Source organism: Trichoderma virens, assembly GCF_000170995.1.
Source record: "Trichoderma virens Gv29-8 chromosome Unknown TRIVIscaffold_85, whole genome shotgun sequence".
Classification (NCBI taxonomy): Eukaryota; Fungi; Ascomycota; class Sordariomycetes; order Hypocreales; family Hypocreaceae; genus Trichoderma; species Trichoderma virens.
In genome coordinates this window covers 1,147,238-1,175,106 of record NW_014013664.1, presented here as the reverse complement: position 1 = coordinate 1,175,106, position 27,869 = coordinate 1,147,238, and the positions used below count along the sequence as shown (strand labels likewise).

The 27,869-nt window shown below is 48.7% G+C and overlaps 10 protein-coding genes across 10 annotated transcripts; 3 read left to right on the top strand and 7 right to left on the bottom strand.

The window, feature by feature from the left end:
• Nucleotides 1-1,193: 1,193 nt before the first annotated feature.
• TRIVIDRAFT_204390 (uncharacterized protein) lies at nucleotides 1,194-3,069 on the bottom strand (the record flags this gene model as incomplete). Its single annotated transcript, XM_014097713.1, has 12 exons — nucleotides 1,194-1,454; nucleotides 1,981-1,998; nucleotides 2,071-2,088; nucleotides 2,162-2,182; nucleotides 2,240-2,278; nucleotides 2,371-2,391; nucleotides 2,452-2,472; nucleotides 2,550-2,570; nucleotides 2,628-2,648; nucleotides 2,706-2,726; nucleotides 2,975-2,989; nucleotides 3,052-3,069. 12 exons carry the CDS (start codon nucleotides 3,067-3,069, stop codon nucleotides 1,194-1,196), a joined length of 495 nt encoding a protein of 164 aa, XP_013953188.1.
• A 1,653-nt stretch (nucleotides 3,070-4,722) lies between these two features.
• On the top strand, nucleotides 4,723-6,055 carry TRIVIDRAFT_43504 (uncharacterized protein; the record flags this gene model as incomplete). Its single annotated transcript, XM_014097712.1, has 2 exons — nucleotides 4,723-4,811; nucleotides 4,852-6,055. The coding sequence occupies 2 exons, from the start codon at nucleotides 4,723-4,725 to the stop codon at nucleotides 6,053-6,055; spliced, it is 1,293 nt and encodes a 430-aa protein (XP_013953187.1).
• A 1,044-nt stretch (nucleotides 6,056-7,099) lies between these two features.
• TRIVIDRAFT_4129 (uncharacterized protein) lies at nucleotides 7,100-8,230 on the bottom strand (the record flags this gene model as incomplete). The annotated part of the gene is made up of 1 exon (XM_014097376.1): nucleotides 7,100-8,230. A coding segment is annotated over one exon (1,131 nt), but the record flags the coding sequence as incomplete, so codon positions are not given.
• A 1,295-nt stretch (nucleotides 8,231-9,525) lies between these two features.
• Nucleotides 9,526-10,424, bottom strand: TRIVIDRAFT_43559 (uncharacterized protein; the record flags this gene model as incomplete). Its single annotated transcript, XM_014097711.1, has 4 exons — nucleotides 9,526-9,598; nucleotides 9,668-10,065; nucleotides 10,125-10,160; nucleotides 10,215-10,424. 4 exons carry the CDS (start codon nucleotides 10,422-10,424, stop codon nucleotides 9,526-9,528), a joined length of 717 nt encoding a protein of 238 aa, XP_013953186.1.
• Nucleotides 10,425-11,297: 873 nt separating this feature from the next.
• On the bottom strand, nucleotides 11,298-11,670 carry TRIVIDRAFT_44150 (uncharacterized protein; the record flags this gene model as incomplete). The annotated part of the gene is made up of 3 exons (XM_014097710.1): nucleotides 11,298-11,338; nucleotides 11,417-11,503; nucleotides 11,586-11,670. The coding sequence occupies 3 exons, from the start codon at nucleotides 11,668-11,670 to the stop codon at nucleotides 11,298-11,300; spliced, it is 213 nt and encodes a 70-aa protein (XP_013953185.1).
• A 1,172-nt stretch (nucleotides 11,671-12,842) lies between these two features.
• Nucleotides 12,843-14,471, bottom strand: TRIVIDRAFT_231618 (uncharacterized protein; the record flags this gene model as incomplete). The annotated part of the gene is made up of 1 exon (XM_014097709.1): nucleotides 12,843-14,471. The coding sequence occupies one exon, from the start codon at nucleotides 14,430-14,432 to the stop codon at nucleotides 12,843-12,845; it is 1,590 nt and encodes a 529-aa protein (XP_013953184.1).
• A 671-nt stretch (nucleotides 14,472-15,142) lies between these two features.
• TRIVIDRAFT_43690 (putative phosducin-like protein) lies at nucleotides 15,143-15,968 on the bottom strand (the record flags this gene model as incomplete). Its single annotated transcript, XM_014097708.1, has 2 exons — nucleotides 15,143-15,854; nucleotides 15,904-15,968. The coding sequence occupies 2 exons, from the start codon at nucleotides 15,966-15,968 to the stop codon at nucleotides 15,143-15,145; spliced, it is 777 nt and encodes a 258-aa protein (XP_013953183.1).
• Nucleotides 15,969-16,430: 462 nt separating this feature from the next.
• TRIVIDRAFT_92676 (uncharacterized protein) lies at nucleotides 16,431-17,541 on the top strand (the record flags this gene model as incomplete). The annotated part of the gene is made up of 3 exons (XM_014097707.1): nucleotides 16,431-16,530; nucleotides 16,764-16,826; nucleotides 16,907-17,541. 3 exons carry the CDS (start codon nucleotides 16,528-16,530, stop codon nucleotides 17,087-17,089), a joined length of 249 nt encoding a protein of 82 aa, XP_013953182.1.
• Nucleotides 17,542-18,173: 632 nt separating this feature from the next.
• Nucleotides 18,174-19,133, top strand: TRIVIDRAFT_43553 (uncharacterized protein; the record flags this gene model as incomplete). The annotated part of the gene is made up of 3 exons (XM_014097706.1): nucleotides 18,174-18,253; nucleotides 18,311-18,384; nucleotides 18,490-19,133. The coding sequence occupies 3 exons, from the start codon at nucleotides 18,174-18,176 to the stop codon at nucleotides 19,131-19,133; spliced, it is 798 nt and encodes a 265-aa protein (XP_013953181.1).
• A 1,595-nt stretch (nucleotides 19,134-20,728) lies between these two features.
• TRIVIDRAFT_112102 (glycoside hydrolase family 55 protein) lies at nucleotides 20,729-23,909 on the bottom strand (the record flags this gene model as incomplete). The annotated part of the gene is made up of 6 exons (XM_014097752.1): nucleotides 20,729-22,338; nucleotides 22,451-22,685; nucleotides 22,770-22,828; nucleotides 22,885-22,933; nucleotides 23,010-23,231; nucleotides 23,310-23,909. Coding segments are annotated over 6 exons (2,775 nt in total), but the record flags the coding sequence as incomplete, so codon positions are not given.
• Between the last annotated feature and the right edge of the window lie 3,960 nt (nucleotides 23,910-27,869).

Sequence of the window (27,869 nt, the reverse complement as noted above, 5' to 3'; positions counted from 1 at the left end):
TTCAATTACTTGTACTGCGCCTGGTCGGTTTTACACACGCCCCTCGTTTATCGTTGGCTAGCCGCTGGAAGCGTATTTTTCTCACGATGCCGAATACGCTTTTTAGCCCTTGACGCGGCTCATCAAAGCTTTGCCGTGTGCCCGTGCCCGTGACAGCAGCATCTCCGGAGCGCACGATACTTCGTACGTAAAAACCTCTAGGATTTTATTATGGAGCTAAAAGAAAAGCTCGATTACGAGAAACGGCACCCCTACCCCCCCTGGCAAAAGTCTCTGATAAGGCTGAGGCCGCCAAGTAAGTTGTATGTAATTGGGTTTTTATTTTTCCTGATTGAAGCTTATCACACCGACATCATGTATGTAAGACGTGAAATGAAGGGACTGGAATCTTTCTTCCAGGGGCATCGGACAGCTGCACATGCAGAATCCTTTTGTAAAATGATACGCTGGGGGTTACATCACAGGTGAGGCGTCTTGTTGGGACGCAGCTGAATCTAGATCTTTTCTTCTTTTTTGCTTCTTCTCCTTTTTTACCCAATTGGGAATCTTGACAGCTATGTTAGATGGGCATCGCATAGAAGCTAGTCGTCCCAGTAATTAGACATCCATCACCACCGGGAAAAAAAAGGTGTAAAAAAAAAAAAAAAAAAAAGCAATGCCAAAAAGCAAAAAGGCGGTAGAGAAAATTTTCTAGTGCCGTGATGTTGCCAGCTGAGAATCCCCAGTAGTCTGGTTGTTAGTCCAACTAGACTTAGACGCCATCACGGGGCCTTTGAACCAATTTTCCTTAGATCCCTTTTTTCCCTTTTTTTTTTCTTCTTCTAAGGGCCAACAGCCTGGAGCTACTGTACGAGATTTGATGGGGGGCGGCAATTGTCCAAGCTAAGCTATAGGGCACCGCCTTTTTCTTTTCTTTTTTTCACTCGAAGAATCTGCCCTAAAAAGGACGGTGAGCATGATGTAAGACCCAGGAACCCTGAAGGAGCTCCCGTGCGCTCGGGGATCAACAGGGGCTGGTCCCTGTCAGATCCACGTGTTGGGGACTGTCTGAGCGTTCTCACAGGATTCCAGTGGGATGGTAATGGGCTCCGTAATACTGCTGTGCTGTGAGCCGAAAACGGATCAGGATTGGGTGAGACGCGCTGGAATGAGGCGGAGGGGTGCTTTACACGGAGGATCATAGCTTCGTGGTGTTAGGGATTGAGACAAGAGGCGGTGAATGGTGCCAGCGTGATGCTAACCTTGGTGATATTAGCCCAGAAATAGACTACAGGCACGCCGGAGGAGGAGATGGGAGAATAATAGGGCTGAACGAAACCATTGTGGATCGTGTATGGACTGCCCTTGTTAGAGAGGAGAGTGATAGTAGTCTTCTTCTCCAATCTCGGCATATCCGTACCTGTATAGGAAGAATTGCTAGTAGAGCAAGTGGTGGCACTCGGCAGATGGATTATCTAATAGCAGAGCAAGCAGTAGCAGGCAGGAATATACCAAGGCAATACTCTGCATAGTTTCATCATCTGTTGTACATCTTTGGCCGAACAGTTACTTGCGGAAGAAAAGATTTGAGTTTAGGTGCTCTGACTTCATATTCCAATTCCTATTGCATGGAATGTAACGATAAAGAACAAGGTAGCGATAGTAGATCAAAGTAGCGATAGTAGATCAAGGTAGCGATAATAGATCAAGGTAGCGATAGTAGATCAAGATAGCGATAGTAGATCAAGGTAGCGATAACAAAGGAGAACATAAAAACTATAGATAGAGAAAATATTTGACCTTGAGCCGCAACAGACTCCGCTAGTTGTCAGCATAGTCGTTCTGCAGTGTGCGTGCGTGCCCATGTGTAATGCGGGAGCGGGAAAGTTGTGTTGGTCGAGAACTTATAGGCAGAGGTGTTTATGAACTTACAATTATAGCCGCTGTTGAAAACAACGCGATTAGTACAGAATTCTTCAGAGCAATAACCGCGTGACTTACCTCTTCATCAACAGCCATCTGAATGATTGGTCATGCTATGTTAGCACCGCTTTCGTGATTGCCGTACATTAGGCAGAGATTGGTGCGTACCTCTTCGTCGAGTTCGGCCTATAAGTTCATTCTGTTAGTCTTTCATCCCTCGTCAATGCACATGCAACGGGTGGGGGGATGGTTTGCATACCATTCTGGCCGTCACGAGGTCCTACAATCATGTTAGCGTTGATAAACTCAAGTACATATGTCTGGGGGGACAACTCACGTCAATCTCTGCGAGATTGTCCTCCTCGGAGGGCAGTTTCTACGGCCGCCTTTTTTTGCCATTCCTGTTCCCGTAATTTTTAGTTAGTTTAAATACCAAAATGTGCCAAAATGTGGCAAAGATGGACGCACCACAATTGCATCGACGTCCTTCTATTTGATCAGTCAGCGATGAGCACACAAGTTGAAATATGAAACTGGGGAGATTCTTACAGCTAATCGAGTTTTATGAAACTAAATAGCATTTCGATTATAGTTAGTAAAACGTTATCATTACCTCTCTTACCAAAAGCTGCACGGTGGAATCTTACAGCGATTTTGCCGCGTGTTTCCTAGAAGCACTGAGTAAGCATTCATTCTCATGTAAAAAGGATGGGATAGATTCATACGGCGGCTCGTTTAGTAAGAAACTAAAAAAGAAGCATTAGTCAATTGAATGTACCTTGTTGTTGTTGGAATCTGCTTACCGTCACTTGCTCCAGGGAGTACTGGGGTAGCGCATGTATGTCAGTGTCGTGTAAAAACCGAAAGCCGAAACAGAGATCCTCTCACTTCTTTGGGGAGGCCACGGGGGGAGGCGGCTGCGATGTTGTCAATGCAATTGTTTCGCACATGACTTGGGCATTTTCGCCCTTTCGGGCATTGTTGTCAGATTTCTATTTCTAAGGATCAGCAAAACGTTTGCCCATTCATCAAATGGGGGCTGCTTAGCAAAACGTATAGCTACTAAACTTACGTTGTTGCGTCGGGACTGAGTCAACGTTAGTCACACAAGTCTGAGGAAGGCCCAAAGGATTTCGTGGTGATACTTACGGTTCTGGTTCGCATCATTCTGAGCCCGCCATTAGCAAAAAAAGAACGTTAGCCGCGTTGGCAAGACGACTGCATCTTATTGACATGATTTGAGCTGCCGAAAGCACCAGTTAGTCGGAGAGCAGAAGCGACAGAAATGTATTGTGAGAGAGTAACAAAAGTGCAGTCTTTGCCGTTGGGCTGCTGTCAGAAGACAGTCGGCTGGAATATGGATGATGATGGTATGGGAAGAAGAGAAGAGGAGAAGGAAGAGAGAGAAAGGAGGAAACATCAAACTCCGAGAGGTAGGTATGGTAGGCAGGCAGCAGGTTGGGCAAAGTGAATGACCTGGCAACTGGCGCCGGCTGTTCTATTATTCCACCTCACCACCTTGGGCGCCTGAGAGAATCGCACCTTCCTGCTAGGTAGTTACGAGACATCAATCTGCCTACCAGGTACCTACGTATCTATCTAGCGATTTTATTTTTTATAAGCCGGTAAAACTGCAAGGTTAAATTTCCTGTACGCTTTTCTGGGAGCCTAGAAATCTCACCAGAGAGCTCATCAAAGAATAAAAAAGGGAGTGACTATCCAGCAACCCACTCTTAAATTTAAAGTGGCTTGGGTAGTAATGATAGAAGATATTGGAGGAATATACAGATCGTAGCAGAAGGTAGCGATAGTAGCAGAAGGTAGCGATAGTAGCAGAAACTCCAGGTACCGTGTAATGACTATTCAAGTAATGGTGATAGAAGATCTTCATTATACGTCGTAACATCATTCAGAACTCCTCTTAGTCGCTAGGGTGATAGATAGCCAGCTTGGGGTGCTTAATAATAACCCCGTCTTGAAGCAATCACCAGAAAGCGGCCCGAAAGCATGTTCAAAGCTAACCTGGAACAGGAGGATCATTCTGACACAACCAACATACACTACTACAACCGATTGGCAGTTGCACCCAACGACGCAACCAGGATACTGGGAGAAGAAGACAAAACATGGGCACCACTCATTACGTGAGGAGCAAGCGGAGATGGCATCGCGCCAGACACCAGCAAAACGCAAGAACACGAGCTCAAGCCGACAACTGGGCAAGAAGACAAAGGCTGCGCCAAAAACGACCATACCAAACCATGGCCACGACGACAATTTCTGGGCTGCCACCCCATTGTAGGTATCTGGACGAGCAAGTCGGGAGAAGAGCTCCCATACATGGTATTTGTGGAGCCGCCTGGGTAAATGTGGCTGGTGAATCTGCATTGAAGCAAAGCAGACTGGATTGATCAACTATCGATAGTATCATCAAGTAGCAATAGATTGCCGCAAAAGCGACAAGTTTATCGAGCAGAAAGTGATTGATCATTTACCTGAAGCCCGAAATGGTTTCACATGTTTGTGGCTTGCTGCAAGTGTGGCGTTGGCAAGCCAAGGTACCCCCAAAACATGGAGCTCTCGAATCGGGTAATTGTGGCGCCACGGATGTGTGGCTAGTGAATCTTGTTGTGTTGCTATGCCAGGGTTTTTCTGTTCGCTCCAGAATTTTGTATCAAACTCCGGGACTCTGCATCTCGTCCATCCGACCAATCTCTGCCATTCACGTCGCGGCTTCATTGGGCCCCCGTCTCCAGCTCTGCTCCCTTCAGCCCGCGTCGCGCCTCAGGCAGCTATCCTTTTCTCCCAATCTCGTCCGCCATGGCGCCGCTCATCCTGCACAATGTCCCCGATGACGAATGTTATGTCGGCGAGGACGGCATCAAGCGACCCTACGCCATGATCTATCCGTAAGCATCGTCGCATCCACCTCTCGCGATCCATCACCAGCAAGCTGACATTGCCATCGCCCCTCAGACACGAAGGCACAACCAGAACACGGCGCAGCGTCGCCGAAACAGGCTCTTTCGGCAAGTCAACAAGACGGTCTCGCTCTAAAACAGGGACGCCGGCTCGCGGTCGAGAGAATCCCACGCTCGCCGCCGCAGACAAGCTCTTCTACGACTGGGTATCGAACCAAGCCAACTCCAACCCTCCCTCCAACTCCAACCAGCGCAAGACAAACGCCGGCGCCGCCTCAGGCGCGCAGGAAGATGCCGTGCCCCAACGCGCCGCCGTCCAGTCCTCCCCCGTCGAGCTCATCCTGAGAGGCTACCGCTCATCGACACAACAATACGCTGCCATCGCCCACTACGAGTCTCTCGCCGGCCTCATCCTCGAAGATTATCCCAGAGAACCCCCGTCTTCTCTGAGACGATACAAGTCGGAGCTACGCGATCCCGCATTCACGCGCCGCCGAAACCTCTCCGCCGAAGAGCGCGCCCTCGTCAACCGCGCCGATGGCGGTGAGCACTGGGTCAAGGTGACGTTTGCCAGTGCAGAAGCCGGCAACGCTGCCGTCTACTCCAGCCCCCAGAGAATACTAGGACACCTTGTTTACGCTGAGCCCTACCGGGGCGTGGCTCCAGCTAAAGACGAAGCCTGCCCAGACATTGAGCAGCTGGAAGAGGGGCGATCAAAAAGCGTACCAAACTTTGCGCCTCCCAACCTCGCGCATGCCCAACGGAAATCAGTGTCGGGTCTCCCCACGACGTTTAATAGCCGTCTCCTCGACCTTTCTCCAGCTGAATCTAGAGAGTCTAGCCAGACCTTCAACACCGGTACTCTGACCAACTTCTCCAGCGCCACCATTACCGAGCCCATACCCTTTGCATTGACATCCAGCATCGAGCCCCTGGAGATCGATCAGGAAGATAGCATCTTCTGCAGACGCATCCCTACCGCGCGCAAGGCCCGTCTTCTCCCCGCCGAACAAGCCCTCCTGCCGCAGCAGTCAGTCATGCAGCGCATTCTCAACGCACTCCCCATCATCAAGTGGTTCTCCGGCAGCATGATTGGCAACGAGGTGCCTCGGACGGAAACGGGCGAATTCGACTGGAATCGCGCCAGTCTTTACTGGAAGGTTATCTGGTGGCTCGATGCTACGTTTAGTCTGTTCAAGGGCGATGTGTATAGCATCGATAAAGACGATTAGATGAGTGGATGGTTGGTGGTTAATACTGGTTGGATGAGCCAACGTCTTTTTTCTGGTTTTCCTATTTCTTTTTTTCACTCTTTTCAGGCTTGAAGCTGGAACGAATATTCACGATGCGAACGAAAGGGGGGTGGATGAATAGACGGAGCAGGACATCCAAAAACAGCGTTCGTTGAAAGGGATGCAGCGCACATAAGTCGACGAGCTGCTAAGCAGCCAAAGACGGGAGGGTTCACAGCATCAGCATCACAGGGTACCTAATCATGACTCTTGTAGGCGTTTACTGGTGGATAAAAGGGAATGTCCGTATGTAAGATGAAGCTTTTTTTGTTTTTATTGTAAATGGAAATCTTCGGCGTCCACAGATATATCTTGTGCTTTTTTGGTGACACCACTTTTGGATATGTGCTTTAGACATCTAGGTAGGTATGCAAGAAACGAGAGAAGTAAAAAAAAAATAAACTCTTTGCCGCCTTCCCAAAATCCATATTCTTCAAAACAAAGGAAAAAGTAAGCAATCTGTCAAAATCATTTCATGAAGCCATTCAATCATATAGACGGGCAGAGAAAACCAACACCAAACCATGCTAGAGACCAAGAAAAGGAGAAAGAAGGGAAAATAGAGAGAAACAGAGAGATGAGAAAAACCCTTCCCCAAAAAAAGGGGGGGGAGGGTAGGGGACTCTACATCCCAAGTAGATGCCCCTATGTCGCCTCAGGAGAAAGCTCCAAGTCGTTCATTGGATTGAGCGAGTCTCTGTCATCGAAGTGGGAGTCGAATCTCAACAGTCTTCCTCTTTCTTCTTCTTCTTCATCCTCCTGTTCATGCCTCGGTTCTGCTTCATAACCGTTTTCCCGCTCCGTTTGCTCCCCGCTGTCATCATCTGAGAGTGGCTGGCTCTCCGCTTGCACTGACGGTTCTCCGGCCCATGGTTGGACTTCATCCTCATCCTTGTCGTCTTCTTCTTCCTTGATGCCCTCCTGCATAATCGGTGGAAACAAGTCATCTTGGAGAGTAAGAGATGACGGGCCAACAAGATTATCCAACAAGTCATATGTCACGTCCGTGGGTGCCCGCCGAATCGGCTGTGGAGAAAAGGGACGGGCATTCCGTGGCTTGTTAAAGTCAGCCGAGAAGACGCTCTCAGAGTCGCCGTTTGGTTTGGGGTCTGAGGCCAGGGCAGCAAGCGCCTGGTAACGATCCGCGTCCATTAAACTCTCGCTTCGTGGTTCAGACGTCGTGTCGGCGAGGATGCTCTTTGGCGGCAGGATAGAGAAGAGCTTAACCCCCTCCCCACCGCTTCCACCAGCACCATGGATGCCATCCTCCTCAATTGCAAACAAGTCCTGGCCTTTTTCCAGGACGTCATCCAGGCCACCGCCACTCCAGCCCTTTCTAGCCAAGCTTTCGAATATGTCCACTTCGGCTCGCACAAGGCTGCAACTAGCATCGACAATGCGCGCACTCGTCTCCTGACTTTCTCTTAATAGTGTTCTCGCATGGTCGCCATGCAGACTCGTCAGGCCGTCGAGTTTATAAGTCAACTCGACGAGATGGGCTCTGAATCGAGCAACGTCCCTGCGCCTCTGCTTATGCAACTTTAGGCCTTCCTTTTCCAGGCGCTTAACCTCTCTGCTCTGTGCCTTGATGCTTTGCTGATATGTCTCCTCTTCGTCACCAATGACGGTTTGCCACTTATCGAGCTCGTGGAGCAGGGGTACTTCGAAAGAGCGGTAGACAGTCTCGGACAGAATCTGCTGGTGGTTGGCAATCAGATGATGCACTCCCGATGCAGACATGAGCGTATCTGCAGTGCATTGACCCTTGGTCGTGAAGCTGGCCGTCATATTGGTAGCCCCAGCCGGGCCAATGGGCTCTGACCGCGCCTCCTTGAGTCTCGCACATGCTTCCAACGCCGAGCCAAAGGTAGAGGCAGCCGTGGAAAGCGCAGCGAGGGCAACCCTATAGGCCTTGGCCGAAGTCAACAGTTCCGCATACGCCTCCTGGGACCGCTCGAGGTCTGCGTTTGTTATGACGGCATGCAACGGGCGTGGGGGAGGCGGTAAGGGCAGGTTGTACTGAGAGAGCGGCATAGCAGTCGACGCGAGAGAATAGACGGGAGACTCAGGCATCGGAGGCAGCTGAGAGGGCGTCGGGCTGGATGATCGAGAAGCAATCGGCGTCGCCATGCCTTGAGGATGTAAGTGATATCAAGTTTTATATGCGAGAAAGCAGGCAATTCCGCTGATGCAGATGCAGCGACAAGACTCGTTCGCGGTCGCAGCACGGATATTATGGAAGATGGACGCTTCGCTGCCTTATTGATAAGAGCAGAGCAGAGCAGGGCTGGAGGCAGATACCGTATGTAGTTGGATGGAAACGAAAAGCAGCGCGGGCCAGCAGCAACAACGGCAACTGTAAAAAAAAAAAAAAATATCGTCAGACGGTCTGGGCTGCAGACTCGACAGGAGAGAAAATGGCCAGGCCGCAGCACATGGCAGAACGCAGCGGCGTACGAGATGAACGCAGGAGCCGAGTCTGTATTGTACAAGTTATGGACGAAATGTTATGTTAGGTATCGGTATCAGGCCGGGTCGAGGTTCCCTGCAGGCCCCCACAGGGCGGTAAGACGTGGAGGGGTCTGGCAGAAACAGCACCTCATCGTTAGCGACCGCAAAGCCTGCAGCGTCCCATTCTATAGCGTGATCAGTTGGCGCAATGCCCGCTGTGGCCATCCATAAGCCGCCACGCATGACACCTGACGTCAATGCAGAAAAAAAAAAGAGTTGCTGTCGTGCCCTTATCGCGGCCTGTTATCCCTTGTGATGCGGGAAGCCTGGAGGCAATTTGATCAGTGCAAGTGCATTGCATCGCTATCATTTAGGGGGGGTGACGTGGTTTCTGGGCGTCAAGTGCCGATTTCAAGCCACAAAACACAAAACCACCAACAACATGAACAACTACAGGCAGCATTACGAATCCCCTGTCTGTGGTGTTGCCTGCCTACAACAAGGTATTATATCCTGACTCTATCCCCCCAGCAATTGAGTGAGACATTGATGATCTGATCTGCTCCATATAAGCAAGCACATGTACTAATACTCCGTCCGTGCTACTACTAGCATACTGCATCAATCTGTTAGCAGCAGATGGGGATGGAGCTGTTGTCAGAATATTAGTACATGCATGGAATACAGCAGCGGATGATCCCCCCTCTTGGTTGCAAGTCTCCGTCGCTCAAGTGGGACAGATGCCCTTGTTTCTTGCATTGGCTCAAGCGCCTACGAGTTCACGTTCCCACTCTTTGCTCCGTTGGCTCATCTCATACCCAAACTAAAGGATTCTGCGGAGGCAATACGAAGCACGTACAGACATGCAGCGATTCGACTCGCCGTGCCTCATCCCAACGATCCCAAGACCCTCAGTCAATCTATCCATCCAGCACTAGCAAGTCATGTCCCAAGGCCAGCTAAGACAAGTTCTCGTCGATAAAGGCCTCTACATCGTCCAGCTCGTCCTCACAAGTCGCATGACCCAGTCCGCTGCCCACCACCAAATTGTTAGCATGACCCGATATTTTCAGCGCTCAAATACAGCCAGAAAGCACTCACGGATACACATCCCACGAGATTGAGAATCCCATCGCCGTCAGCGCGTCTCGGCTCTTCTTGGCCAACCCCAGCGTCACCATGCGGTCTTCTATGCCGTGACCCAGAAAGATGGGCGTCTCTTTGTTTGCATTATCGTCCGGGACGTATTCCATGAAGTTTTCGATGAGTGGTAGCCATGCCGAGAGAAGCACGACGCCAGCAAGACTCTGCGGAAACGTCAGGCCGGCGAGAACTGCCACCACTCCACCCTGTGAGAAGCCAGCGAGCAAGATGCGTTCTGCCGGAGTTCCAGCTTTGATTTCATCCTTGATGAGGCTTTGGATGTAGTCTCTGCTGGCGAAAATGCCGTCTACGTCCTCATCAGTCTGGAGCGCATCTGGCGAACCGTCGTAGACTTGCTGTAGCACCATTAACATCACGTAACTCAGATCCGAAAGGCTAGGGAAAGCATCCATACAATGTCAAACCACGCAGGGATAAACTCCCCCGCTTTCTATATTTGCATCAGCCTTGGAATCACAACCTGCCACTGAAACAGAGCACTTACCGCCGTGAATGCAATTACAGGCGCATAGGGAAGTACAAACTTGATGTGGTCGACTTGCCCTCTCCCCCTCCAATGCTCAATCGGCCCAAGTAGTACATCTGGGGTGTCGCCTAGGCCGTGCATGAAGATTATCGTTGCCGTATGTTCAGCCAAGGCGTCGATAACGACGGGGTCTGTCCGAAGAGCAACTGATTTACCCTTGTCCACCATTCTCGGATATTACAAATAAAGCACAGTCTGAATGTTATCAACACTTCACAAAAAAGTGGTGGTGTTACAGCGCCAGGAACGTTGAGGCAGGCGATGGGTGACACAGATCCAGGCGTTGAAACCAAAGCAAGAGGGGACGAGTCAATAATGAGCACAATGTCGAAATTAGCATTTCGCCCTGATTTATACCGTATTTCCAGCGACAGCGCATCATCTATATGTCTGAGACAGCCTCGTGTATGCTGCATAACAACCCCCAGTCATACGCTACAAAATCAATGCAGGGTAACCTCCCTGCGACCAACCAAAACGCCTTGAATGCATGTTCCATATCATTTTGATTGAATGGCGCGTCATCCTTGCAGCTTAATGGCCTGTTGAGCTTAATTAATTTGATACTGGCGTTGATTGGAAGGAATGGTTGCTTTTTCTGAATCTCACTGCCATGATCTGTGCAGGTGGTTGGTGATTATAGTTCGTAGGATGTACACATGACATTATGGGAGGCCCACAACATCAAGGGAAGCAGGGCATTTTAAGAAGAATGAACGAAAATGCATCGGTCCTCCAATCAGTTACCCAATCGCTTATCCTCAACAGAATGTGGTCCCTGCATCACTCGTGCGGATAGTCACACTCTCTCCAAGCTGGTGAAGAAAATGAAAACACATATCACACCCAGCATAGGAGACTAATAGCTCGCAGGATCATGCTTTTCGTATCCCAAACCAATCAATTAAACATGCTATTGCATCCCACTCATTCCCGGATTAAAAAAAAAGAAATATACACAGCGATCATCCCATCGCTAGCCCTCTCGGTCCGTCAATCGCACCAGCCCGATGCTTTCCCAAAACGCCGAATATCAGACATTTATGCAGAGCCGACGAGGAGGCCGTTGAGAGGAATGTGTACTACATCGAGACCCAAGTTAGCCACCGATACTTCCCACGCAATCACATCTTGGAGCGGATAGAATGTTGGGAACGCACTCAGCTTGACGATGAATCCGACAGCGCCCATGACGCCAAAGCCGATGCCAACAGCCTGGCACAGCTTGAGAAACTCCTTCTGGTCGGCTAAACAAATAAAACAAGACGTGTTAGCTTGGGCGACGGCAATCCAGAGGTAGAGCAAGGACACGTGGTGGGAGATGCGTACGCTTCTGGCAGCGGTTGATGAACTGCACGCCGTCCTTGAAGAACTCGCGGGGAACCTCGAGGATCTCCTCAACTTGATCGGCCATTGTGGAAGTGGTGGAAGGGTTGGCGCGAAGATGCGGTTGTTTGGATGCAATTGGTGCGTCGCGTGGGTTGGGAGGAGGGAGAGAGAGTGTGGTGTCGCCGACGATTACAAGAGGATGCTATGTTTTAAGCACCATTTCTGGAGTATTAAAATGCCACCTCGCCTCAATGGGCGTGGGGACCGGGGAAGTGTTTGGCCGGGGTTCTGCCGGGGTGGGAAGAGCTACCTATCTATCTAGTCTCGTCTAGAATGTGCCCTTTTGGGATGCTGGGAATGGCGTCCTAGTTTGGCCAAATATCCACTATCTATCCCATTGTGAAGGGAGTGGCTTGCCAGACGCCAATTTGGCCATTTACCATTTAAAATGTGTGTGGAAAATTGGTAAAGATATATCTACTCTGGCTACTTTTCTACAATATAGCTACATCTATCTACTAGATCTAGGTAGCGATAGTAGCGCAGCTTTATGCGGATAGCTGTACTATCAGATACTAGCTGGAGTCTGTGGGAATAGCTCTACTACCACATAATAGCTGTGATTTCCGTGAATATCTCTACTATCAGATAGTAGCAGAATGTAGACAAATCTCTTGATACCTTCATATCTTGCAACCTAGCTCCCGCATTTGTCATACATAGAGCCAACACATTCACACTGGGATCTGACTTCTCTCCTCTTCCACTTCTCAAGCTGTGCCAGGCCGTCGGCATAGGATTTGGCGTCATGGGCGATGCCGGCTTCATCGTCAAGCTGAATACTATTTACCATACGCAGATGAAATACACTCACACTAGGCTGGCTAGATACACACTCTCTTCTTCCATTTCTCAAGCTGTGCCAGGCTGTCAGCATAGGATTTGGCGTCATGGGCGCAGTTGGGTTCATCGTCAAGCTGAGTGGATGAGAGGGTGAATGAGTGAGTGCGTTTTCGACTCCCTTTAAATAGTCATCTCAACGGCCTGGTATTAGGAAAGATAGAGATTATAAGGCAGGGGAAAAAAGGACCGTGATTGCCATTAATCCCTAGGCACCATTGACTACGCTGTTCATGCATTTGCCTAAAAAAACCCTCCAGATCCAGGTTGCCGCCCATGCAATGCCATAAAAACCAAAACCTCCACCAGAAACGCCTCTGCAATGTTATATAAAAGATCGGTACATCTCCCAATTTCTCACACTTGAACTGCTCCTGGACCTGCTTCTTCCACGGATTCAGGATTCGGCAAAGACCACCCCTTATTCTTCTCCGAGTCCTTGGGTCCGCAGCGCCACGAACATGCCCGATAAAGAAAGGGCACTGCCATCTCCTTCTCATCCTTGGTAAATGGCCTCGTAACCATCTCTGTAGTGTTATATTCTACCGATGTAAAGATGGTGCCCCTGCATATCTCCCGCCACTCAATCCATTCGAGTCGAGGCACAATGAGTGTCTTTCGACATGTTGAGCAAATCAGCTCGCCATTATCTTTCTGCCAAGAGGCGCGCTGCAACAGTGTTTTGAGGTGTGAGAGCCCTTCTGGAATATACGAGTCGAGTTCACGAAGCTGGCTGGTGCGATAGCAGCTCTGCAGCGCTAGCTCGACTAAGCTGGGCACAACACTTGGCCTCGCCTCCTCTTTAGATGACCGTGGGGAATAGGAAACTGAGAGACCAAACTGATCACTAGACACCGCGACTGGCACATGTATTTCCGCGAATTCCTCTCCTGATGGAAGACGGAACTCTGACAGAATCTGGCCATTAGAGTCAGAGATCTGTAACGGAGATCGGCCAAGCCATCGGGTCAAATATCGTGGGACTGTGTCATGATCGAATATCCATTTGTATGTGCGTGTCTCGTACGGTGTTGGTTGGAAGAGCCTCTGACCGTCATCTTCGACAGACGGAGCGGGTTGCTCTGGTTGTAGGAACGGATTGACAAAGAGGGACAGTTCACGAAAGTTCCCCCCGACCTTGAATAAATCGAGAAACTCGGCAGGCAGATGCCTAAATCGGTTCTGCGATATGTTGAGTTGCTTTAAATTCCTTAGCTTTGAGATTGCTGAGGGAAGCTCTGTGAGCTGGTTCCCACGGAGGCTTAGCACCGTGAGATGATTGATATCGAAAAGTGAGCTAGGTAGTCGTGTCAATCTGTTCAATGACAGGAACAGCTTCAGCTCCGGCTCCTTCTGCACAAAGGCCACGTCCCTAGCCACGACCGGGATACAAGCAATTTGACTCATGCGATGGACGATATCATCCGATAATTCCTCCAAGCCCATGGACCAAAGATCTATCGCTTCATTGCCCGACTCTAGGCAGTCTTGAATCTTGCGCAGAGCATCTATTTCTGCCTGAGACAATCGAGGCACGGCCCGGGTTCCCAACTGCGGTAGCTTTGGCAGAGCCGGGAGTTCCAAGCCGTCCATAAGGTCTTCGCCATCGGTGGCATCACTCCCAAGAAAGACACCACTGTCGAAATCCCTCTTCAAAAAGCGTTTTGTCTGAATGGGAGCAGGGGTAGCATCATCTGCCGTTTCAAGCTGTTGCTGAAACCATGATCCAACGTAGCGCCTCTTGTTTCTCCCTTCCACATAGTTGTCAAGGCCCGGGTCATCGTCACTAGAGAAGACAGCAGGGTCGCTGGAATTGAAATTCAAGGGCGACGAAGGATTCCCTGCCCGCGAACTACGGTGACGCTTGCGGGGCTGGTTGGAGAAGCTTTGGGATTGCTCATCCCACGAGACCGCAGGCAGTCGAGGCAACGACGGCTCTTCAGACATTTGACAGACAAGCACAGACGTGCCAAACAAATCTACCTGAAACGTGTAAATTGCAAATCCAACTTTTCAAAGGCCGGAATACAGGTATAACGACGTGACGACGGCAGAAACGCGCCCAACGCGTTGAGAGGGGGCTAGGCGTAAATAACTTGCAGCGCCACCAGGAGAGGCCCCACGCTTGGCCTCCACCCTTGTCGCGTGCGTTCTGTATTTTGTGACGGCTCGAGATATTCTGCCTGGCAGGCAGATATTGCGTGGCAGAAGCTGCTCTACTCTCTGTATTCGTACGCGTGGGGAGATGCTACCATGTCCTACTGTACCAGGCTTCGTGATGCCTTCATCATCAGAATCAGCATCCCAATATTGCATGTTCATAGCATTAGAATTTTTTTTTAGCTTTTGTCCGTCAGCCCAGATTGGCCCGTGGTTGCATTGGCCTCCCTAGAATCCTAGCCCCCGCATTTTCATCGGCCGGCGCAAAGACCCCTTATTGTGGCTGCCATAAGCTACCAGGGTATAAACCAATCCATGGATACCTGCCTGCGAGTCTCCGGCATTCTCTTGCTGACCTAAACCTCACGTTTGGGACAAGTCTTGGGCGCTGGGGATGATGGAGGGTTGCAGGTGATATTAAGTCGAGACTCGTGCTTGGGCTGCAATTCGAAGCGGATGTCGACTTGGGCTGAGACTGTTTTCTATATAGCCCTTGCTCAATCCCAATCGTCGTCGTCATCGTCAACTTGCGCTCTCCCAGCATTGCTCGTTTTGATGCTCTTGCCGGCCAACCGCTCCTCTTCAGCATCCTCCGCTGCTCTCCTCCTCTTGACCACTCGCAAATCAGAATCAGGCACGGCGCCAACCTCAACAAGAAGGTCATCAATCTGCCTCATGTTGGTCCGAACGCCAGCTAGGGTCATGAGTGTCACAATCTGCTTTACAATATCTCCCTTATTGTAGACCAAGATTGTAGGGCAGTTTCGATCCGGGTAGTTTTCAATGGCCTGGCTTGCTCGAATCTCGCAGAATTTGATGTCGCCGTACTCCTTTGCAGCTTGCCTCCAGAGCTCTGACAGAACCCTTGATTCCACATTGCCCGAGGTGGATGTGAGGTTGACGAAGACAGGGCCGTTATTAGAAGCCTCCGTAATTTCGCGCTGATAGTCGGGCTTGGATATAGGGTATACGGAGCCGTGGATAGACTTCTTCTGTAGATTGCTCAATTCGGCCATGCGCTTCTGGCGATACTGTTCCAAAAAGGCATCGTCTTCCTCGTCTTCCAGCTCGTCGAGCTCGTCCAAGTCTTTGCCCTCGAGTCGATTCTCATGTGCTAGTCTTCTGGCCTCGAGAATGGCCTCTTCAATCATAGGCGTAGGACTAGGTGGTTTCTCGGGGATAACGCCATGTTTGCGCAGAATGTCATTCCTATGGAGGGGTCAGATTGTTGCGCATCGACCATCGCGGGGCAGCCTACCATTCAGTGTCTGCGTTGGGGTCGTCGATTGGAACGGCGATTCTTTGTTCTGAAGGAGCAGCCATAGTGATGGCCTTGGTTGAATGTAGAGATCTGAGTAGCTGTGACGAGAGGCCAATATGCGGAAACAGACGTCAGATAACAAAACGGGACAGTTGCATGAAGCAGAGTAGCTTCACTACCATTGACAGCTGGCGTCGTGGGGGGCCGCGCAAATCTCCAGGCAGACAATAAAAAGGAGCCATCTTTTTTGGCTGCCTTGGACACAAAACGCCCCCATAGCTCCGATTCTGCACAAAGGCAGTGCATAAATCCCCATATTTCCTTAGTCGCGGATTCACAATTTTTAGCGCAATGGAGCTTCTCCAGCTCGACCCAATCGCTAGGGGCCAAAACTCCGTCACGTGCTGATGAGCGGCCAAACCCTATCACGCTATTCCGTTCTGGACAAAAAATTCCAGTTGCCAGCGAACGAGAATCGCCCCCTCAATGTGCACCGAACTTTTCCTCGCTTAACTCCTCTCACTCCAGCTTGCGAGCCTCAAATCCATTGCCAGATTTCGTCAAGTACCGACCCTCGCAAGACACTCGCCGGCAAATTTTTTTTCGAGACAATCAGACAAGATGGTGAGCGACACCCCAACCTTTTTCTGCCTTTGGGAGGATGAATCGATGCGATGTTTGGGAATATCGGGATGGCGGAAGGATACTCGTCGCCTGATGACGAAGGGCATCAAACTTTTTTTTTGGGCCACCACGCGGAGGGACGACCCGGATTGAATTGCATCGATGGGATATTTGGAAATTGGGATACACGACATCCAAGGGGAAACATAATTGCTGACTGGATATTGTCATAGGTGCTCGCTGTTGACCTTCTCAACCCTTCAGCGGCCTCTGAGGCCAAGAAGCACAAGCTCAAGGTACGAACCGAATCGAAGCCATCACGAACCACACCACCGTATATGCACCTGGGTTTCTAACGTTAGATTCCTCTGTCTAGACCCTTGTTCCTCAGCCCCGATCCTTCTTCATGGACGTCAAGTGCCCCGGCTGCTTCACCATCACCACCGTTTTCTCTCACGCCCAGACCGTTGTCATCTGCCAGGGATGCACCACCGTCCTGTGCCAGCCTACCGGTGGTAAGGCCAGATTAACCGAGGGCTGCTCTTTCCGAAGAAAGTAAACTGCCCGCGGGGCGGCTTTCTTTCCTTGGGTATTGATGACTCTTATGGTTATATGGTGGTGATCATCTCGGATCTGCAAACAAAACATCATCGACGTGGGGGATAGACAATATACCTTGCGAAAATAATCAATCTCTTTGCAGATAGAAGATGGAACACCCAACACAGGGGCGTTTGGGGGTCTCCGGATATCTTGCATGGCACATCATTCTTCTCGTTTTTCCGTTTACGCGCCTTGTACCACAGAGTCGTTTCTTGAGGCAGGAACAAAAATAAAAAGCACTGCATGGGTGTTCAGCTGGAGAAAGCATTCACTTGAGTGTCTAGATGGATCTTGATGGATTGACTAGGCGCGATGACGTGGAGCCGCTGATTTGAGGATCGCTTCATACCCGGAGTGCAGTGGGTAGTGGAGGATGGCACTGTGCTTTTGCGAAATTCAAAGGTTTCCACGAATATTGCCGTCTTGTCGCCATCTGTGATTCCCGTGATGTATTGCGTGAGGCCGAACTGTGCTGAAATGCCCATCTGCTGTCCAAATCTCGAGCTAGTGCCCCATGAAGACGAACGGATCTAGCTCCGTAGCCGTAAATACGGGCTGTCTATATTAGTTCGACAAGGGTTATTGATGGGTGTGATTCTTACAAGACCGTTGAGCATCACTGTTGTAAAGCATGTCGATGTCTATGGTGAAGGGAGTGTACCTAATAGTTCAGTGACTACCTGCTGGATAGTTTAAATGTTGTAAAGAAACGGAATATCTTTCATCTACTCCCTACCTCTTAGTTCTTTATTACCTATATGCTGCTATCACTGCCTCTTCTTGCACTGACTTTGTCTAGTATCTGCCATCATCACTCGTAAAAACATGGGAAATTGTTTGGGTACCCAACCAGTGCCCAGACCAAGCAGAGCGGGGGTGCTGCCCGATATCTTGTATCTGATCTGTTGGTTCTGAATGAGTGTCGAGGAATTATATTCCTCATTGGTCTCGAGGAGCATTGACACATTCCTTAAGCCACATTTGCCCTTCGAATTCTGGACAACAACGGTTCAACTCAACCAAAACCACATCTGCTCAAGATGGGGCACCACAATATCCGTTTTGATGGAGATTCTTACTCTCTAGTTGGCATTTGGAGTCCTCCATCAAGCAGGGCCAAGTATATAGCACCTCATATCACATTCTGGAAGTGAGTGGAATGCTGACCTGGGGACAGCTTCTGTGAAGAGGACTATTCTATAACACTGTACTTGGCTGAATTCATCAACTCACTTACGAACCTCGCATATGGTATGTCCAAACTTGTCAAACGTCTGTACTGCGATCACTTAAGCAGAACTCAACATGGTGAGAAAATTACCGCCATTGTATATAACTAATATTACTTGTGGCCAGTGTACTTCGCTCTCCAATACATGTATGGCCCTGGAAGCCGTGGAATCTTGGCAACCAAGTTGGATTTCATGTCCATTTCGCTTCTCACCCTTGGCGTTGGATCTTTTTTGTTCCACGCAAGTCTTCGCCAGACGCTCGAGTTTGCTGACGAATTCTCGATGCTGGGACTTACCTGGTCGATGCTCCAGGCTACCCTGACAACAAGGCAATCTTCCTCATATGCTCGGTTTATCTCAATTAGTCTAGCCATTTGCTTCGGGACGTTTTCTGTATTTTACTTACAGTCACCAAGCATCATCTACCAGGTCATCGCCTTCGCATCAAGTCTACTCGTTGTCATCTTACGATCTCAATATCTGTTTCATTGGATTCAGCCGGCGTTTCCCAGGGACAAAAGCCGCGATTGGAATTGGAGAACTTGGAAAGCCATCTCAATTTGCCTTGCAGGATATGTGCTCTGGAACATCGACCTCGAGTACTGCGCGGAGCTAAGGGCGATCAGAAAACAAGTTGGGTTACCGTGGGCGTGGGTGTTTGAGTTCCATGGGTGGTGGCATGTTCTGACGGCTGTCGGTGCTGCTCAATTCATGAACGTCGCGAGAGAAGTGCGTGAAGAGGTGGAACATGGGCAGAAGAGGCAATAGTAAGCAAACTCCCTGTTGCAATGAAACACGACGGCCCGAACTATGATTGATAACTAAGATGATTATTTGATTATATACAAGAAGGTGGTTGCATGATATTTGCTGTTTGCCACAAAGTTGCTATTGCCCATCGCTGCAATACGCGACTGAGCTACTTCGTACTAGCTGTAGCTGTAGATGAACGGTGATTTTTACACCATGGCGTGATCAGAGGGGATATGTGTAATAGCCATGAGTAATGTAGAAGCTATCAATCCATTTCTTGCATCCTGAGCTAATATCCGGATCCCAAACTGTTCGATGCTCCGCTGTTCTAGATTTATACCTGCTTGCGCAAGATCCCGTATAAAGCGATGAAGAGCAACCTATGTTCGGCAAGTAGGCGCAATAACCTCTTGGAACTCGTCATCTTTCTCTTTAAAATCATTTCCAATGTCGGAAAGCTCTGTGTCGCTCAACGCACGCCTCTTATCCGCTATATCAGCAATCTCATCTCTATCGCGTCCACCAGCTCCAGTTATGAGACCCAAGATATCCATAGGCGCCGAGGCAGGATTAGATACAATGGACTGAATGGTAAGAGCAACATTGCCCACATCAGCCACGGTGGCGTACAGGCCATCTATCAGTTCGAGCTCCGGAGCGATGTCGTCGAGAAACGGCAAAAAGGCAAAGACAGCACCGAGGATCTCGAGAATGAGCTCAATCTTTTTTTCCCTTTCATACTGTTTGCCGAGTGCCTTTGCATTTTGCATAGCGGTGACGGCTTGACTAAGCATAAAGACTGGCATTGAATAGACTTGAAGTAGATCGTCGGAGGAACCGTTCCACAAGCCTACATTGAGGTCCATTTTCCGAGCTAAGATCCCGTTTTGCAAGGTGCCGATGGTAGGGAGTGCTTTCGTAATGACGTCCTTGGGGTTTGGTATCTCAATATCGGACGCTGCCGTGGGAATGTTGATCCATTGATAGTCGGTCCTGACACAAGTCTCATATCTTTCACAGCCTGCGGAAAAGGTATCGGTTATATCGTGTTTGTCTGTAAAAGTGACCCATGAAGCATTAATGCCGTATTGTGATTGAAGGGTATCATAGAAGCCCGTAGAGTTGATTAGCGTATAAGTCATTTTGAAGCTGTCGGCCCCCGCGAGCTGTGTCCATGTAAATGGGCATCGTTGTGTGGAGGTTGGACCATATCCTTCACAAGTGCAATCAAAGAATTGGTTACCGGCTCCGCCTGCCTCGTTATCCTGTGAAGACCCGGCCATGAAATTTTGGATCATCTCTGGTATGAGCTCGTGCATATAGCTTTGATAATCTCCAAAGACGTCGTCGTAGCCATCATTCGCCTGAGTATAATTGTTCATTGTATCATTGAGAACGCTCCCGAGGGTATCTAGCGCATAATTATCCATACATTGATCCGGAAATGAACCTTGTGCTGCCGAAAGGTCGGCAACGGTTTGGTAGTGGACGGTTAAGTCGCAGAGAGAAGTAGATTGACAGTCTGGACTTGTATCATTCCAGTCACAGTTCCAAATCTCAGGACTGGAGCTATCCAAGTATCCCGCAAGTGCACTCCAGAACGGGTGACCAGAGGCCTGGGTGTTAGGCTTTGCTAAAATGGCATCACCGGAATAGTCGCTTATCATTTCCACAGAACCAATTGTAACCAGATTCCAGAGATGAAGACCGCCATTGTTGCCGTCATCGTACACAAGCCGTTGTTGACAATTCTGCGTGTCCACGCAAGTTTCAATGTAGTTGTCGTACCAAGAATACAACCCAGCTCCCGCAATAGTAAGGTTCGTGGTGCCTTGCATGAGTACAGCCCATGCAAAATTGCACAGAAGAGCAGTGCCGTTGCACGTACTGTCGGGGAATATGGGGTCACCCGAATACATGCCTACCGAGGAGTTGAATGGACCAGGGGACTCAGTCGCCTCAGTAAATTGGTAATATGGCGATTCCGTCTGGATCATACCTGCGAATGTGTTGGAGGTATTGGCAAAATTATACTGGTATAGGATAGAGTGCTCGGATGCAGTACCGTATAGCCAATTTGGTCCAGAGGATTCAATCAGGATACCTCTGGCCACGGCCACGGTGATTTGAGTGTTTTGAGCATCGTCAATATCATGATCTGCAACCCAGGCCCAAACGTTCTCGAAGTATCCGTTGGCCTCTGGGGTAATATGTAGCATCATGGCTGCGGCAATGCAGCCAGCTTGGATGGGACTTGAAGCCGGGCATTGAGCGACCTGCAATTTGGTTCCATAAGCGCCGCCGATGCGGAAGTGCGCATCCCAAATACCGACAGATCCTTGAGAGGCAGCTTGTACGTTCCATTCCACCAGGATCAGGCCAGGCAAAGGACCAATGGAAGTGAAGAGCATGTCAGAGATTTCAACTGTTCCAACGTCGCCAGAATTTCCAACTTGTAGCATGACTTTTGGGGATGCTGCATCAGCGAAGTAAGATCCTGATGCAACAAGCTGGGACCAGACAGAGCCTGTCATGCGAGTATGAGCTGGAACAATAATAGTCGATGTTACAATGTAAGAGCCTGCAGGAAAATATATGAGATTTTCTGTGGTAGCGAGGGCCAAGGCAGAATTTATGGCGGCTGTGTCATCTGTCACTCCATCTCCAACAGCACCATGGTCCTTAACGCTGATGATAGAGCTACTTGAGAGCGTCTCGTATTGAGGTCTGCTTTTTGTGTAATAGAGGGGTCGATCATAGATTACTGAATTGACGAGACCAGATGGACGATCTGGAACAGACGCTTCGAACTGGCCGAAATTCGAGCCGTCGTTTTCCACATTTCCTATGACAACGAAGTCGATACCAGTTGTTGGTATTCCCTCAAGGACATCGCCGTTCGCATATGTCACTACAGTCTGCACAGCGTTGAGGTCGATATTATCGAGCGTAATGATGGAACTTTCGAGGATCGTCTTATTGAATGCGGCATCGAGACCAACAGTGAGATCGAAGAATTGTGAATCCATAACATAGGTTGATCCAGTAATGGCGCCGCCCCCGGCAGATCCTTGAGGGTTAATCAGGCTGATACCGATTGGTGCAGTGGAAAGATAGAGTCCAGACCAGGTCCAACCCCAGTCCCAGATCAGACAAATACAAGCTGTGGTCTGTTCAATGATTTGAAAGTTGCGTACCGTATACTGCTGATTGCCACCATCTGAGAGACCAAATCAGCCTTATGCTTAAAAAATAGCTGGTAGTGACCCAAGGAAACGCCTCTTCCTCCCCATAAAGGGAAAAAAAGAAGGAGAGAATACATGAAGACTTACAGATTCCGTAAGCACCACCGACTATGGTGACATCCGACATGAAGCCACCGCTTCCATTCTCTGTGTACATGCCCATCTGGGTATTGCCATCCCCGGAGGCCTGACTGGCGGAGATGGCAACGTTAGTGACAGAGGTAGCCTGGCCCACCTGCCAGTGCAATCCGGCAGCATTGGCTGTTGTAGTATCACTGATGTCGATAACGAAGTTGCGAACTTGACGGTAAAAATTGGATTGCTGTCATGTCATCTTAGTCAATGAGAGAGCTCTAAACAATAGGTGGAAATATGAGGAAAAAGAGGGACAAGTGGCAAACTTTACCTCCACATACCACTCATTCCCGTTATCGTTGGGAATGTAAACATCACTCTGAATTGCTCCTATGCCATGTTAGATTTGAGATCATCAGTATAGTAAGTTGTAGCAGTTTTCATACCAAGGCCAATAAACGAAGCGGAGGTTTTAATGATTGGAATGTCATTGGCCTAGCATAGAATGGAAGAAATAAAATAATTAGTATTACCAATCAAAAGAGATGTTAGGATTCTGGAAGAAACTCACATCCCCAACAAGCTGAGAGTAGTAGTAGGCATTGATAGGCGTGGAAATTAGGTACGTGCCGGGAGGAAAGTAGATGAGAGTGCCCTTGACCGAGGATGACAAGCAATTTTCGCCACAATTTCCGCCATAGGCAATCGCTGCGTTAATAGCGGCCGTGTCATCTGTCACTCCATCGCCTTTTGCTCCACCCCCAAACATAGGGTTGGTAACATCGCGGTACACCTAAGTTGGAACGACATTGTTAGTCATAAGAGATCGTATATGACTATTTATGTTTTTGGAAAGTTGAGCAATACATACAGGATAAGAGGTATCATATCCCATGGAAGGTCGTCCGTTTTCAGAAAGCTGGGCCACCCAATAGCTACTATTCGAGGTTGCTCTGTCCTCAAGCAAAGAACGCGATTTTTTATTCTCATCATCGTTATAGATGTTTAGGAACGGGCGTGGCAATTTTGCGAATTGGGCATAGCTTTTGTGTAGAGTCCCATTTGCTAGTTGCTCTGCCGCATCGCGTTCAGCGAGAAGAGCAGCAGCGGCACGCAACTCGTCTGTTAGATTTGGTGCAGCTGGACCTTGTGCATCTAATTCAATGAGGTGTGCTGCGGATGACGAAGTTTTTGATTTATATGCATTTCGCCTTGGGTTAGCCACACGATGCTTGTTGTATGCACCTTGTTTCACAATGGCAGCGGTAACTAGGTTCTCAGCGGCATTGACGCTGGACGCATTTTGAAGCCTTTGGCTACTCGCCGGAATTGGCGGGTTCGCAAGAGCACGCCGTTGATGTTGAAAATATACTGGTTGTTCTGTATCAACAAGTGATGCTTTGCCAAGCACTGCCATCACATAGATGAAGACTGTGCATAATATAAGAGCCTTGTGGCGGGAAAGGGCCATGGTGGGCGCGTGTTGAGGTACCACGAAGGCCCTTCAGAGTTGACGAGATGAGTCAAAACCTAAGAAAAGAGCAAGAATGTTATGGAAACCAATGTTTATTAGATTTGAGAGGAGAGAAGGATGTGCTCCTAAAACGGAGAGCACAGCAGAAAGAGGTAGTCGGCATGCAAATAAGACCTAATTCAATCATGAGTATTTATTTCACGTTACAATGGATATCATGATGCCTATTTTCGGTCCGTCTTTCCATTCTGGCGATTCCCTCTCCCGTTTTCAGAAATTACCCCAGGCACATGGAATGGATTAGTTGGTCTCATTTCATTGCTCTCATGTAGACTCGGGCTAGAACTCAGTCCATTTGGTCCGAAGATATTGCACAACGTGTGCGGCTCTGTTTCTGAACCGATGTGATGTGTGTGGGGATGCCAGCCCACGATCTCCGACGCTAATAAAGATCCCTGTGAGTTTTCGCAGTCAGACCCTTGAAAATTGAGCGCGACAAAAGATCCCGAGGTTTTTCTGTTCATCTAATTGAAATTGGAGGTTTAAATCCTTAGAAGATAACAATCGAATAGTCTCTTCTTATCTGTGTCAATAAATCGTCTTACTACTAGGCATCAGGTGCAATTATCTCAGCATTCATCAGCTATAGAATCAGCAAAATTAACAGTCCACACGCCTCTTGATCCATTTCTTTATTAGCTTATTCCTCTTTACCACTGTTTAGCAACAACGTGTAATTTAAATTTCATGTGAAGGATTAGTATCATAAACAATATCTTTAATGCGGTAACTGGTACTACTATTCTTCTTATGTACATACAAGGTGTAAGTGAAAAATCGAAGATCTTATTGATCGGTTTTTAAGTTGTCTTTATCCCCTTCTGCTCTATTCGAAAAACGAAACAATAAACGCTCCTGCTTTCTTTGTGAGATCTTTGCCCTTGACTCAAGGGCTGTAACGGCTCGTTATGGGTTAGATCAGCTTATTCAATCTTAGTTTCGGTAGCCTCTCGCTCTCTATTTCTGCGCAAGTAACGTTAAAAGGCTTTTTCTATCTCCATTACATGATACTGGATACGGCATGAGTCTAAGTAATTGGCAAATTAACGAGATAGCATTCAACTCTACAAATGCCCTAGTCTAGTCACACTGGAGAATACTAATTAAACCTTCCCGAAATACATGCGAAGATAACCACTTTAAGGTTGAAAGGGATACCTTAGCAGTCGGTGTTTACAAGCACAATGACCGACCTGACATCTTCATATGGCGGCTATACGGCGTTGTTTTGTAACCTGCTTGCGGCGTGGTTGAATCTGAGCAGGGTATATTAAAACAGGAGCTTCTAAAAAAGGCTAGCCCAGGAACCAGCGCGGGAGATTCGCACTTTACCGGGAACCCGGCGGCTCTCATGCCGGATCTGACGGCACAAAACTTGCACCTAACACTCTCTCAACCAACGCATGGTTACAGCGATTAGCATTCCAACCAACACCTTGTTACAGTACTCCGTAAGCTACTGAATTTGGTTAATTATCACTCCAACCAAATCGTTTTCTTCACACATGCTGCTTCGTACCGAGTACCTTTTTGTAGTTAGCTAGTCATAGTTAATAAGGTCTTCAGCTTATCTGAGCCGACCCGAATGTGTGGGACTCGCAATACTGCCGAATCACACATGGAATGGTCCAGAGTGTGGGGTCCCTAATTTGTCCTTGATGTGCCACAGTAGTTTCAACAAATCACATGTCTATTTACCCAAACAACCGCTGAACAGCATGTACGAAACCTTGTCCTATCACTCCGAAAAGATGATTAACAATCCATACACATCTTTCAAGACGTCTGGACCAAGAACCATCCTGGCAAGTGGAGGTAATGACTTATTCGTTCGATGTATAGAGACGAGTCGGGCCCTTAGTGGATCAATGTCCGGCCTGGTTGAAGGATCGTTTGTCTTATTATTAGCATGGAGATATTTAGCAAGTGTTAGATGAGCTGTCCGATATGGAAAACTCTCGGTGATAGTTACAAAAACAGGCACAACAGTGGGTCAGGTCCAACAGCTGACAAAAATGCTACAAAAACTGGCATATTCGGTATGAGGATTGAAAGGTCGAAGTCTGTTCACTCTATCGTACGGACAGACGATTCCCCTTACTGATTCTCTGTCCCAATACGTTGCCGGAACTTACTCGCTTCAATTGTCTCAATTGGCTTTCTGTTTACCTCATTTTTTTGTTGTTGTTCTCCAGGCTCATGCTACCATTGCATTTTCTATCCACTGCAGCTAGTCCTCTCTACATCATACGATGAAGGCTTTCCTAGTCTTGCTATTTTCCCTTTTCTCATTCTTCCTCCAAATCGAGGCCAACAATGACGCAATTGGTTATGAGGTTATGTACTACTACTATGTATACAAAATGCAATATAGTAGCGGCGTGCCTCTTACGATTGCGGTGAGTTGTGAGCCGGCTGGAGGAGGAGGAGGGTCATGCTACTGGGATGACTTTGTTAAACACATCATGTCGCAAAAGTTTAGGCAAGGTTATAAACCAACAGCAGCAGACCATACCAGAACACCCGATCTCAGTAACCTTGCTGCTTTCAACGTCGCCGTAAGTAAAGGAGGACTAGCACAGAGATATGACTTGACCAAATTAAGTTCTACTTACACAAACACAAACGTCGGTGGCGAAGAAGGAGGCGGAGAGGACATCGCGGAGCGAGACAGGGGGATGACGTCCTTGATAAAAGGCATGCTGCAAGCAGCAAATAACGCACTCGATAGGGGGGGATGTGCGTTGTCCGACGCGAAAATGGCTACGCATCTAGCTCAGCAAACTCTCTGGGCTCGGGGTGAGCAAGCATCAGAGCCTATCGGTAACTGGCTTGACCAAGAAATTCCCACAGCGGATCAGGCTTACCTGCACACCGAAAGTTACATTCCCGACTGGGATGAATCGCTTGTGCTGGTCGACAATGCAGTAGCTGAGGGAGAAATAACGGCTGACGATGCTGATCGTATCAAACAAAGTTATGATCATGCTTGCGAAACTTTTGGAAGCACAGTAGAAGGTGCCCCACAGTCCGACAGGACTCATATGGCGGTCTTGAGAGAATTCCAGAATAGTGTTCGGGAGATTAATAATGGGGTAATAAAAGCTGGTGGCAAAAAGGTGATGCCATCAAGAGATCGCGTTGCCAGGTGCGAACCAGATTCTGAATCGGACTTGAGCTCTGATTCTGGCTCTGATTCTGGCTCCAGCTCTGGCTCCAGCTCCAGCTCTGGCTCCGATTCTGGCTCCGATTCTGGCTCCAGCTCAGATGATTCAAATCTGGATTCAACTCTTTCTGAAAAGAAGAGAAGGAAGCGAATGCTATCACACGTGCATGACCTGGGCATGCTATTGAAACGAGCATTGGACCAGTGGAAACCTGCCATTCTACAAGTTTTGCCTAGACAGTTGACACCTATCAGCGTGTCAACTCCCGGTGCTACACAATCTACTGGCTCAAAAACATCTACGTCTGCAACATCTACATCTGCAACATCTACATCTGCAACATCTACATCTGCAACATCTACATCTGCAACATCTATCTCATCTGCGCCACCTTCTTCTACTCGAGCAACTTCATCATCGTCACTATCAACCTCTAAGCAGGCAACAAGCACCAGCTCAACGAAAACAAGCACAGGCTATGACTTAGCTGTTACCACCATATTCACTCCACCTCCAGAATGCTCTAGTGGGCTTACTGAGATAGAAGCAGCAACAGGTATAATCTGGCGGAACGTCATCAACCCGGTTCCAAGTCTTACTTTGACGTCCTGCTTCCCCAGCCAATTTTATGCCAGTGCTCTAGCTACGACTTCACTGCCTCAATTCAATCAATTGGTTTGTCCCTATGGCTGGGAATCGTATAATATTACCACAACTTATCTGATTTGCT